Here is a 12,473-nt window from a genome sequence, read left to right on the forward strand (position 1 = left end):
TAAAGATCACAGAAGTGACCACACTAATCCTTCGTGCTAATGCTAGGGGAACAACTAGCTATTATTGCTGCAGTGTACCCCTAAAGACCTTATCTATTACACTACTACCTGATGACCTATTGAGGAGGGGAGGGAAGGAGAAAGAGAGAGAGCTATAGTTGAGCTTTTCTGCTCAACAGGTTTTGCACAAATACTTTATTCTTATAGAAATTATGAACACATTTAAAGTAAATCTCCACATTCAGTATATCTTATGCGACTGTATTGATTCCAAAGTATTGCGATAAATCTGTGGTCTGAACTGTAGCTGCAATTTTGCAGGACTTTCTGATGTAATGTACAGTTACTATTTCTCATCTAAGCTGGTTATTCATACCTGTCTTGAAATAAAACAGAAAAAAATGGCTCAAACATGTGGGAAAGAAATAACATCAAATAATTAATAGCTCTCTGGCCTCTCCTATAAGTCACCGGTGAGCATAAAGAAATATAGCCCCACAACCCCAATGTGTTTGCTCTTAATGAGCTTTACCATGTCTCTGAGCCTGGGGCTCTGGCCTCCAAAAACAGTTTATCGCAGGCGCTAAATTGGCTCTTTGGGGTGTAAAGAATGCTGTGCATTTCCTTCCAGTGCGTCTTTGGGGGTCCAAGCAACAGACATTCGCACTAAAACTTCTGCATGTATGCGAGTGTGTGTGGAATCCTATCCTAAACACAGTTGCCCACAATTCTCCTATCTTTTTGTGACACACTAAACACATGTCCCTGAAGAGTTGAAATGCTCCTTGGGCGCCACCTTCTTGCCACAGCTGGCCTTTCTTTTTTCTCTCTCCAACACTCACAGGCACACACACACACACATACACGCACACACACAAAATACACATGCTTTGAGTCTTTGTGAGGGCTCCCCAAGTCATAACCTACCCTCCCACTCTTCCTCTCTCTCTCTCTCTCTCTCTCTCCCTTTCCACCTCTCCTCCCTCTCTCACCCCTCCCTCACTCTCTCTCCCAACCTGCGCAGACAGTTGTTGCTGAAACTTTTCCCATCACTGTGCTGGCTGGTCCCACAGCCTCCCCTATAACAGGCTGGAGCACAGCCTCCGGCGGCAGAGCTACAGAGACTGCCTTTGCGAGACCACCTGGAGCACACACACATATTCACTGATTCACCTCGCATCACGTTCAGCTTGGTCTGGTTGATTCACTCACGTCTAAAGAGGTCTTTTTGGAGACCAGAAAAAGGAGAAAGAAAGAAAGAAAGAAAGAAAGAAAGGGAACTGATTCAATATTGGAAAAAGTAGCCCATGTTGGAGAGCTGATTTGGGTCCAGGTTTGGTGAGATCTCTCCTCTTCAAAAGGAGGAAAAAGAGGACGTCACAGCCGGATTGACCTGAGTCTGTTATTTTTTTTATTTATTTTAATTTTTGGGGGGGGTTGAGTTTGTTTGGACTTTGTTAAGCCTGGACACTTTGGGAGAGCCTACAGTGCTGAGTGAGGACAGAAGTGAGAAGGGAGCTGACGCTCTGAGAAACAGACATCGCTGTTGGGAGAGTAAGTTTCTCTCCCTCTTTTTCTGTTGGTCCTCTTCTCCTCTGAATAGTTGGTTTCACCAGCAGTGTTGGTTTTTGTTAAGTTTTGTTGTGGTTCAGAGGACTTGCTGGAATTCTTTTCTTTTTCTCTTTGAAACATGCTGGACTGGTTTGAGTTAAACGAGCGCTGCAGTCTTTCAGTCTGAACTTCCTGACTTCTCTTCTCAGAAAGCAGCATGTGCAGCGGGGGGAAAACAGGACAATCATTTATTTAGTGGTTTAAATAAACTGTGCCATTGTCTGTTTAAAATAGCTTTGCGATGAACAAACAGAACGAGCTGCATTTCCTCTACCAGATTTCCAAATTAAGAATCAGATACTTTTTCAAATCAACTAGTGCCTGTCCTCCAGTAGAATCTGAACTTTATCTCATGGATCTCTGTTCTGCCTTGTTTTTTTTTTGTAGACACTAAGCAGGAGGATGTTGTGTTCGAGGAGGCTGCTGCAACACTGGTGCTTGGCCGTCTTCTTACTGTGTTCTCCTGTGCCGCACTATGGCAGGCCCATTGATGCCCTCAGCAATAGAATGTAAGTCTATGTATTTTTTGGCCTAATTTTATTATATTCAATTATTTGTTTTGTTTATGACTGAGAACACTTTATAATCTTCTTGACCTTTATGCCTATTAATTGGTTAAATTAATGAATAACTACTCTGGATTATTGAGAGAATAACGAGAAAGTTAGTAAAGTAAGAAACTGAAATGTGGACACACATACGGGTCCCTGGATGTTTATAGAAGTAAAATAATATACTAACTAAAAAAAAAAACAATAGTATATATAACATATATGTGTATTTTTTGTTTTTCTTTTCTTTATATATATATATTTTTTTTTTTCATGCATCAGTTGCTGTGTGGTGGGGAAAGAGCTGGTTGGCTGAAGGGTTGGAAAATGTGCTCATTTGGAGATCGTGCCGGGAGCTGTTTTGATAGTTAGCGCCCACCTGTGTGTTTGCTCAGAGAGGGGGGTAATGCTCACCCTGATGGAGTGCTGATCCACCACCCCCACCGCTCCGGTCTCTCTGATCAGTCTCTTCTCAGCTTGTTAGGCCCCTCAGTCCATTTCTCGCTGTGATAGCTATTAAATGCCAACCGTCTTTTCTATAGCCTGCCCTGTCTCTGATACAAGGGGTCCACTCTTTGATAGAGAGAGAGGGATTAGAGAGAGCACTAGAAGTGAGGAATGAAAGAGTGATAGAGAGAGAGAGAGAGAGAGAGAGAGAGAGAGAGTGCTGATGCTGGGCTAGGCGGCAGCCCAAACTAAACGGGTTCTCCTGCTGGAGTATATTATGCCTATCCGAGCAAACGCGCTTTCAAGTCCCGCACGCCCCTGATCAGGGCCCAGGATGCAAAACACCATTCTAGAGAGCCGTTCCCTTTGGAAAGCTAATCTCCCGCAATGTTTGCACACGCCTCTGCCCTGCCAGTGACGGGTCAACCTTCCAATAAGCTTTTAATGAAGCGATAGAGAGCCAGTGAGAAACGGGGTGAGGGTGTGGAAAAGCAAGTGTGTGCTTGTCGTGTTGTGCATGACTTGTATATCTGAAAAAGATTGCGTGTCAGGCAGAGAGAGGGTTTTTGAGTGCGAGCTAAGCAAATTTCTTCTAATATCTCATTCCTAGGCCTTTTTTTCTTAGTTCTGCTCTTGTCATGGCTATTTAAAGCTTTGCACCTCTGAAAGGACAATTTAATAGAATTTAAAAAATGGATGAGATTTAACTACAGATATTTCTGCATCATTGCCCATTGCTCCATTTATTAAGTTCACACAGTGTGAACGGAAGTTTTACTTAAGACACTGACGATATTCACAGAGCACAGGCAGGTCCCCATCCAAAATGGATGTGGATGTATTTGGCGGGGTGATACTGATGGCTTTTTGCATGAAGGAGCAGAGAGACACACTTACTGTGGGGTTCTAGCTGACTCAATCTCCTGCCTAGCTCCACAGTGTGCTCTCACTAAGGTCGCTTTCACAGTCAGAGCTCTACAGGGAGGATCTGTAGGAACTCTAGTGTTGATGCAGGACGCAGCTCAGGGCTGATTCATATGTCTGTGTTTGTATATGTGTGTGTGTGTGTGTGTGTGTGTGTGTGTGTGTGTGTGTGTGGTCTCAACTCCCATATAACCGACTTCCAAATGTGTTTGTTTGTTGGGGGTTGAGAGTGAATGCGGCATGTTGGGGATGTTTTGGATAAGTCCATGGGACTGACCATCGCTGCACTTTTTAAAAATGATCGGTGTCTTGTCGCCAAGGACTGCAATGTGTCACCTGACCTTTGCCCTCTGTTCTCCAGTGCGGCCTGAGCAGTGAGAGGTTTTCTCATTACTCTGCCACCCACACAGAGCAAATGATTCTTTACTGGAAGTACTACACAATCTATTAATCAGTAGCAGTCACTGCCAGGACAATTAAATCTAAGCAGTAAATGTCAATACTTTTAGTAATTTAGTTTTGTCTAATGTAATCTGATGAGCTGAACGTTTTGGCCTTTCCTCCTGATAGTATCTCTATTAGACTAAACCCGTGCTCACACAAGGGATATTAAAGTATCACGTTAGAGTTGACTAGATCCAAACAACACAGGTCCTCTTTCAGCAGTATCCACTCAAGATCTTTTATCTTCATATGAGCTCACAAAACATCCAAAAGGGCGTTCACAGTTTAAAACGAGCTAATGCTGACAAGTCCACCGAGTTGACAACCTGCCATTATTGACAATGCCTCCTACCGGAGTTTAAAGTGGCTCGGCGCCAAGTCGGCCAGATTCAGAAAGATTTTGAAAAGCACATGTCATGTGGTGAGGGCCAGTGATTGTGCCACCTTGATTTTTCATGCCAGCATATAGATACACCTCTTCACATCTTCAGCTGGACAGGTGCTTTATACTGACCTTCTCATTTGCCCCTCTCTCTCTCTCTGTCACTCATATTGTTTCTTAGGGAGCATTTGAACTGATCTTGCACCAGATAAAAACAAAGCAAGGTGTCTTGCAGGAAATATCTGTAGTCACTTGAACATATTCTTATTAGACGCTCTCTCTGCACCATTATGTGATGCATGATAAATGAACCATGAGTTGCCTGTGCAAATAATTATGTTACCAAGTGCTCCACCAACCAAAGAACAAAATAAATGATCAAGTTAACGTTTTGAGAAACTCCTTTTTGTGGATGCTTAATGTAAATACATGCTCATGAGAAATGATTCAGTCCTCTGAAAACAGCCAGTAGTTCTTCCAGTATTTGGCCTTCACTACACTGTATCACCTCCAATGTGACATGGTCTATATGAGTCAGAAACATCTCAAAATAATGAGATGATGAGATGTGCTTATGAAGTACTGTTTAATAGATGTGTGAAGTTATTATGATGTTAGCGAGTGGATGGCGTTAGCGAGTGGACCTGTGGTGGTGCTGGTTGTGTTTGGCTGGGCATTAGTGCAGAGGAACTGGAGAGCAGAGTGCGGCCCAGCATGAAAGCCTGGGTTGATCCTCCTGGGCTGATACTGTTTAGAAACAATAACACACCTCCCCATCCTCACTGCCACAGATGAGTCAGTGCCCTTACTTACTACACACTCATTCTCTCTCATTCTCTCACTCACTTACTCATTTTGCAAGATCTGCTTTTCTCTCTCTCATCAATTCTCCCTCACTCCGTCCCTCCCTCACTCGCTCCCTTACTTATTTTGTACAATCTTCTTGGTCTCTCATTTTAGAGGAATTTTCCTCCTTCTTCACTAAGACCTTTACTTTCATATGAGTTTACTTCACTCATATATCTTCAGCGCAACCATTTGGACAGTGCACAGCAGAGCTTTGATTCGGTTCTAGCCTGCGCCCTCTGAAGTACCTGATCTGGTGTTGGAATTTCCAGACCTGACCAAGCACCATCTCTCATTCATGTCTCCCTTTACCTTTACATTTACTATACCAAGCAAAATATTCAACAAATATCATATACCAATCCGCAAGAAAATATTCAACAAATATCATATATCAATCCGCAGCACATAAAAAGAAACATATAAAACTAAAGGAATCCGACCCAAGGTCAGGATTGTGTATTTTCAGTCTTCTTTATAATGCACTGTTTCAGTGTCTCTGTGCCCTGTGCTGGGGGTTCTCTTTAATCTGAGCAGAACAAGGCCCTCTTGTGTGTGCTTCCTGACAGCGTTCCAGTGTTTCACTTTTACCTTCGCCTTGTCATTCTATGCCTGTCTGTTAGCTTATCTGTGCACACAGAGCAACTGGCTTTTGGCTTTTACGGGATCGATTTGCACTCTCAGGGCCATTTCTCGCTCATAAATCTCTACGAATATATGGTGAAAATAATGAGGAGTGACAGAAGTGAGGAGCTTTTTTCCCCAACCAGCACATGCTAGGCCAGGACGCAGCGCATTATTTAGGAGACGCAGGAGGGGGATAAAAGGACTTTCCAAAGAAAGGAAAACTCATCTTCAAATGCCTGGCAGGGAAATTATTTCACAGATCAGTTTAACGGAACGGAAAAATGGCAATGTTCGCAGCGTTACAAATTCCGTAGCTTGACATACAGATTTTGGGATTTATGGATCAGGCAAATAGAACTAGCACCTACCTGTTAAGTTCTGGGGTGAGTTCAAAGAAGGGACGCACAACATTTGATTTATTAACTGTGAGCGCAAAATTGGCCTTTGCATTAATGATGCTGGGTAAAAAGGGCTGCTTGAGAGGTAAATAAAGTAAATCATTTTGCTTTAAACATTGCAAGCCAACATTTAATGGTGTTTCAGGACAAGGGTTTTTGCAAAAATTTTATATTTTAGATCCAGGTCACCATGGAACAGACTGCGATGAGCAGTAGTGGCATCCTATGAGAATCCCAAGAGATACTCTCAGACACCCTTAATATTAAATGGCCTTGTAAAACAACTGTAATATCCATACAACAGTGAAACCCTTTGCTAAGACATGACTGAACTTGTCCTGATGTGACCAACTTATTCACCACCATACTTTACTGCCACCTGCTGGTTGCTCTAATGTGTGCATTCCCACTCCTCCCCAGCAGCTGCAAAAAGTGGGTCTCAGACCCACCACCGCTCTCTCAAGAGTGAAAGAGTGAATATTTTGAAATAGCACTGAATTATGCTTTACTTTGGCACAGTCAAGGCACCAGCTCTGTGATATGCGTAATTGTTTCAAGACACTTGGACTGTGTGCCCAGTATCCAAAACTGCATACGAGAGCAGAGGTCTTTTTGACTGCAGAAGCTGTCAACTGTCAAAGGTACAGGCACTTGGACCTCCAAATGATTTAAAGTGGGACACAATGGCACCATTAATTAGAATTACTGCAAAACGAGTTTAGGCTGCCTGTCAACATTTTAATCATCTTTCCTCCAATGAATGGTCCAGTGTGATTATTGGCTTTTGCTGTTGCACAAGAATGTGCTGCTTAAGACAGTCCTGATGTACTATGTTTAAAACTCAGAGTCAAACGTGGAAGTTTGTCTAAAAACAGTAAAAAGAAAAAAAACTTCTGGACCCCCTGACAAGTCGTTCCATGGGCCAGTGCCTTCTTTGAAGGTGTTTCATATCATCACTCAGTGATTTATTTTGGTTAGATGCAGGGCCCTGGAACTGTTGAGTCTTTGGGCAAAATGCAGAACAAGCAAGGCCTTGGGCCCAAAAAATGTTCTGAAAGGAAAAGGGGTTTGGCAGAGGGTGGATCATCAGCATGGATTCGCTGGTTTTGAGGGAGGGTGATTCGAATTGTGAGTATACTGATACTGCAGTCAGAATAAGCAAAATATGCAAGAAAGAACTACACCTTAATATGCCTGCAGATCTCAGGAAACATGCACTTCTTTTAAATACAAGTAACACAAATCAGCGACTTTCTACTCAAGCTACAACAAATATTATAAATATTATCTCCATCATTTAATGAATTGACTAGCTAAAACACTGCAACTTCTATATCTTCCTCTGACTTCATCCCCACCACAACACCAACATCATTCAAAGATTAATTTCTTTATGGTGCAACAAAAATACACAAGACAAATTGCACCCAATGCTTCCTGAACTGTATCGGCAAGATAATTTACATTTATTCTGCATTATTTTATATCATGGAGCATCATCCTTTTTTCCATCATTTATCATCATACCTTTTTTTCCAATTAGGGACATCATTTAGGGACAGATTTAATGGCTCTCTTTCTCTCTGTCTTTTAGGAAGCGGTCAGTAACCCACGCCCAGCTGATGCATGACAAGGGTCGGACGCTGCAGGACTTTAAGAGGCGCATGTGGTTGCAGGAGCTGCTCCATGAAGTCCATACAGCAGAGATCCGCGAAGTGCAACAGAGGGGCGGAGTCAGTGGAGGTGGAGGCGGAGGTGGGGTGGTGAACGTAGGTGTTCCCATTGGCGTCGGCATCAGCGTGAGCCCAGGCACTGCCCACCCGAAGCCTGCCGGTGGTACCAAGAATCTGCCAATTAGCTTCAGCCTGGATGATGAGGAGGGCACCAACCTGCCACAGGAAACCAACAAGTCACAGCCATACAAGGACAGCGCCATGAAGGTGGGCGGGAAAAAGAAGAAGAAAGGGCGTGCAGGGAAGAGAAGAGAAGGAGAGAAACGGAAACGGAGAGCCCGTTCACTGAGCTGGGCACTGGTGGATGAGCTGGGCAGTGGTCTACACCTGGAGTGGCGGCCACTTGTAGGCCAGCGAGGAGTGCTGCACTAGAACACTGTCAGTCTCTGACAACGGTAAAAAAAAATGGTCCTACTATTTCCTATGATAGTTTATATGCTTAGCACATTAGATTTTTAGACATCCACTCAGGAAGTATAGCTCACTAGGGGATCTGCACTTCAATTCCTCACATGCTTATATAGCTTACATAGTAGTTTCATAGTAGATACCAAATCCTAAACAAATCCTAAAATGAATAACTTAACTGATTAAATTAGTTAAATTATAACCCTAAACGGGTGCTGTTAACATGTTGGTTGGATATTTAAACATGGCGAAGGCGGCTTCCAAGTGGTACGATTGTCTAAGCTTTGACCCTATGGTCAGGGGATCACGAGTTCAATCCCGATATAGCCTTAGCCATTTCTAACTGGGAATACAAGAGAGCATAACTGGCCTGTTTTTCTCTCTGGGTGGCCTCTCCTGCCATTACTCAGCATGATGCTAGCCAGCAGGGGCATCGGTTACCGGACATAACAGAACTGGCAGTTAGCGTCCAAGGTTCAAAAAAGGCAGTTCAAAAAGGAGCAGCTGGCTGGTTACATGCGAATCCAAAGAAGCCTACTAGGTGTATATACTGTGTAGTTTTGGAGGGCCCATCCCTTTGCATCCACCCACACTTTGCTAAACATACTTCTCTACTCATGTTTCCATGGTTCCATACAGAGGAACTGCACTCTGTTTGATGTTGAGTGCAGGGTTGGTAGGGTGCTTACTTAGGGAAAGGTACAAATTCCATAATTTAACCACATTGCCTTATGGAAAGCAGGAGGCATTAACATGCTTGTATGCTTGCTTAGATACATATAGTCCCGCAGACAGCACTACACATCCATTAATGACTAAGAAACAGAAAATGATCATTTATTGTATAGACAGGTGGCAACTACTGTATGTATTACTGAACAGCAAGTTAATTAGTGTGAAGTAAACAGTACAGCCTTGTCTCTGAAACTAATCCACTGTGTCTTCTTTTTCTGTCTTTCAGATCAATAAGGACATTTTAAAATGGACACCTAAATGCTCATGTTGCAGTACTCACTGTAATAGTGATTGTTTGGAAAATGTTAGGGAAGTATTTATTGTTTGTAAATATTCATCATGAATAAACGAATATGAAAAGATAATGATAAAACATTATTCCATGCTCTGTGGGGCTACAGATTTTGATTTTTGTGAATACTTCGCTTTTTTCTTTTTTTGTTTTTTTTTCCTCTTTATTTGATATATATTTTTGTTAGGACTATGCCAATTATCAGTGTCAGACTTGCAGTAATTTATTTTGTTTGAATGGTGTATTTATTTTGTAAATGTATCAAGGTGCTGCTGACCTTCTATATTTTTGTACCATAATGCACTTTAGATATATAAATATAAATCTATATACAAGTAATGTTGTTAATTGACTTATTTTGTGGTTATATGAATGAAGAAATCAACAGTCCCCTCCTCATGTCGTAGCCCACTTCTCTCTTAGTTTGTTCGTTTGCTCGCTTTGGCGTTCATTTTCGGTTACGTTTACTGTTTATACTTTTGTTTTCTTTTTCTTTGCTGCTGACTTGGATGGCCTTTGTGTCGTCCACAAATTCAGACTTAAGAACACTATGTAAATGGTATTCTTCTCCGTCCACCCGCCTCTCAAGACCAGAGATGCGTTGTTTGTGTCCTGCCTGTTTGGACCGCAGCTCAACCTGTACATAAACAGCACACACTCTTGACTGAAATCTTGTTCTTTGGCACTTGCACTGAGTGAACAATCCTGTATTGAATGGATTAAACATCTGACAGTCACCCTGCATCGTCCTGCCTCCTGTGTGTGCTTGTGTGTGTGTGTGTGTGTGTGTGTGTATCTAACCATATAAATATTGCTGCTGTTGTCCATTTTTGCACAATGAACACTAAATGACTAAATGAAACACTTAAAAACTACATTAACTATAATCACAAGTTTAAAGTGTTTTTATAGCTTTTCCTGAAAAGTTGCTATTTTAGTAATATAATTTTTTCCTGACAGCGGCAGTATATAAAACATATGCTATTGCTTTCAGTATGAAAAGTTTGTATTAATACTTATGGCCAAAACCAACAGACTCTAAAAGTACTACTCTTATAAAAAAAATCAAGAAACATTTTTGAAATAAAAAAAAGAAATTTATCTTCTTCCTTCTTGTATACCCACAGTACCCAGTTAAGACCACACAGACTGTACTAACACAAACAGATTCAGGAAGCACTCTGCAAAGATTGCCATGTTTACACAGAACTGAGTCATGGATAAGCCATTTACACTTTCAAATGACTGGGCTGATGACTTTCTGAATGGTACCATAATTATTCTTTTCTGCATTTTATCCACCATACCTTCAGGCTGCTTGTCTCTAACGTTGTCTCCAACCACATGAAAGTGTGCTAATGAGAGTGCCAGGGGAGCGTGTATGAGAAGTGAGATGTAGAGGAAAGTTTGTATGAGGTGAATGGACCCCATGACCCTGTGAAGATGAGGTGTGCTGCTAAGAGCTGAGTGCTAAAGCAGAAACGGAGTCGCTCATACATACACACACACACACAAACACAAGCACACAGAATATCGGCACTCTTTAGCCTCTTCTGGAGCCAATCTCTCTCTCTCTCTCTCTCTCTCTCTCTCTCACACACACACACATACACACACACAAAATGACACTACTCAGCTTTTCCATACAACAGGGGGGCTTTGGCTCTTCTGTATGGAATCTCATGCAGTGACTCGACTCAAATTCTCTGACATTTAATGGACTATCGTGGACTCCTGATGAAAGTGGCACAAGCAAATTATGCCAATTAACCACAGCTTACATCACTTGTGGCATGGCCACCTATCCGCATCAACAAAAAAATAAACTGGAGAGAGCAGTGCTTCATGCTGACTTTTCCCACTTTCCACTGGTTCTTCATTCTCCATTGCAATGCCTGACTTTTACAGGGCACCGAAAGCTCTCCTCACTAAGCCAAGAAATTCAGCTTTAAATTCTAGTGTCACACAACAGCATCTTCCTTGTTAATTTTCACACTGCTTGCATTTGCAGTACTAAAAGCACTGATGTCAGTGCATGCTCTGAGCATCCAAAACAACGTCAGATGTTTTAGCTGTGCCTCTGCAGTTCTGAATCAGGGGATGTATTTAAATTTCGTAAATATTTTACAATAAAATGTTTTAGTATATATATATATATATATATATATATATATTCATGTATTTATGTATATATATATATATATATATATATATATATATATATATATATATAATGTATGTATATATGCATATACATATGCCACACTATACACAGACATATTAATAGATATAATATAAAAATGGTACAATACCACTCTTCCCATTTCAATACCAATACTGAAATCTTGAGCATCTGCCTTGAACATCTACTAATCTTGTTCATTTGATCCCTGGTGATGCCACAGCCACCTCTCCCAAATGGTCTAGCCTTCACTGTGTGCCCCTCTCTTTGTTCACCTGTTAGCTGATGTGACAGAACTGGCAGTCAGTGCTCTCTTCCAAGCTGTACCATAACAATGCATTAGTAGCAGCTCAAAAATATGTGATAGGCTAGATTCATGTGCCTCTGAGGATGCACAAGTTAGCCTGCACATTTCCAGCACTGGTGTTATTGTGTGATGGGGAGCCCTAGCTACTGAATGAATGAGGATAAAACATGGGTTAATTTTTAATTAATTAACTAATTAAATAAATAAAAACTTTTAAAATGGGTGGTCAAATTAATCACTTCACTTAAGATAAGCATCAAAATATAGACGATCATGTTCAAACATATACAGCTAACAACACATCACACAGTATGGATGTATGCTACTCCAGACAAGGTTTCTTAAGAATGCACTCATATTTATTTTTCGTTCCTTCCAATATCCAAACCAGCATGCTGATATCAAGTGTGGATAGTGCAAAGTTGGTGCCAGGATTATTACGTTGAAATCGGTATATGGGTACTCATTTCGTTTTAGCCTGACCAGTCGGAGAAAACCTACAAAGTAACAATTCAGTGAAACACTGGCTTTGTCAGGACTGTAAAATGTGATGCTTTTAAACGTGAACACGATGTGAAAAATTTGT

At 41.5% G+C, this 12,473-nt stretch overlaps 1 protein-coding gene across 1 annotated transcript; it reads left to right on the forward strand.

Annotated features, from left to right (window-relative positions):
• The first annotated feature begins 1,126 nt into the window (after positions 1–1,126).
• On the forward strand, positions 1,127–10,129 carry pthlha (parathyroid hormone-like hormone a). The gene is made up of 4 exons (XM_072673818.1): positions 1,127–1,554; positions 1,999–2,120; positions 7,825–8,358; positions 9,333–10,129. Exons 2-3 carry the CDS (start codon positions 2,014–2,016, stop codon positions 8,333–8,335), a joined length of 618 nt encoding a protein of 205 aa, XP_072529919.1. The 5' UTR covers positions 1,127–1,554; positions 1,999–2,013; the 3' UTR covers positions 8,336–8,358; positions 9,333–10,129.
• The last annotated feature ends 2,344 nt before the right edge of the window (positions 10,130–12,473 follow it).

The sequence above is a fragment of the Salminus brasiliensis genome, chromosome 2, assembly GCF_030463535.1.
Source record: "Salminus brasiliensis chromosome 2, fSalBra1.hap2, whole genome shotgun sequence".
In the NCBI taxonomy this organism is placed as follows: Eukaryota; Metazoa; Chordata; class Actinopteri; order Characiformes; family Bryconidae; genus Salminus; species Salminus brasiliensis.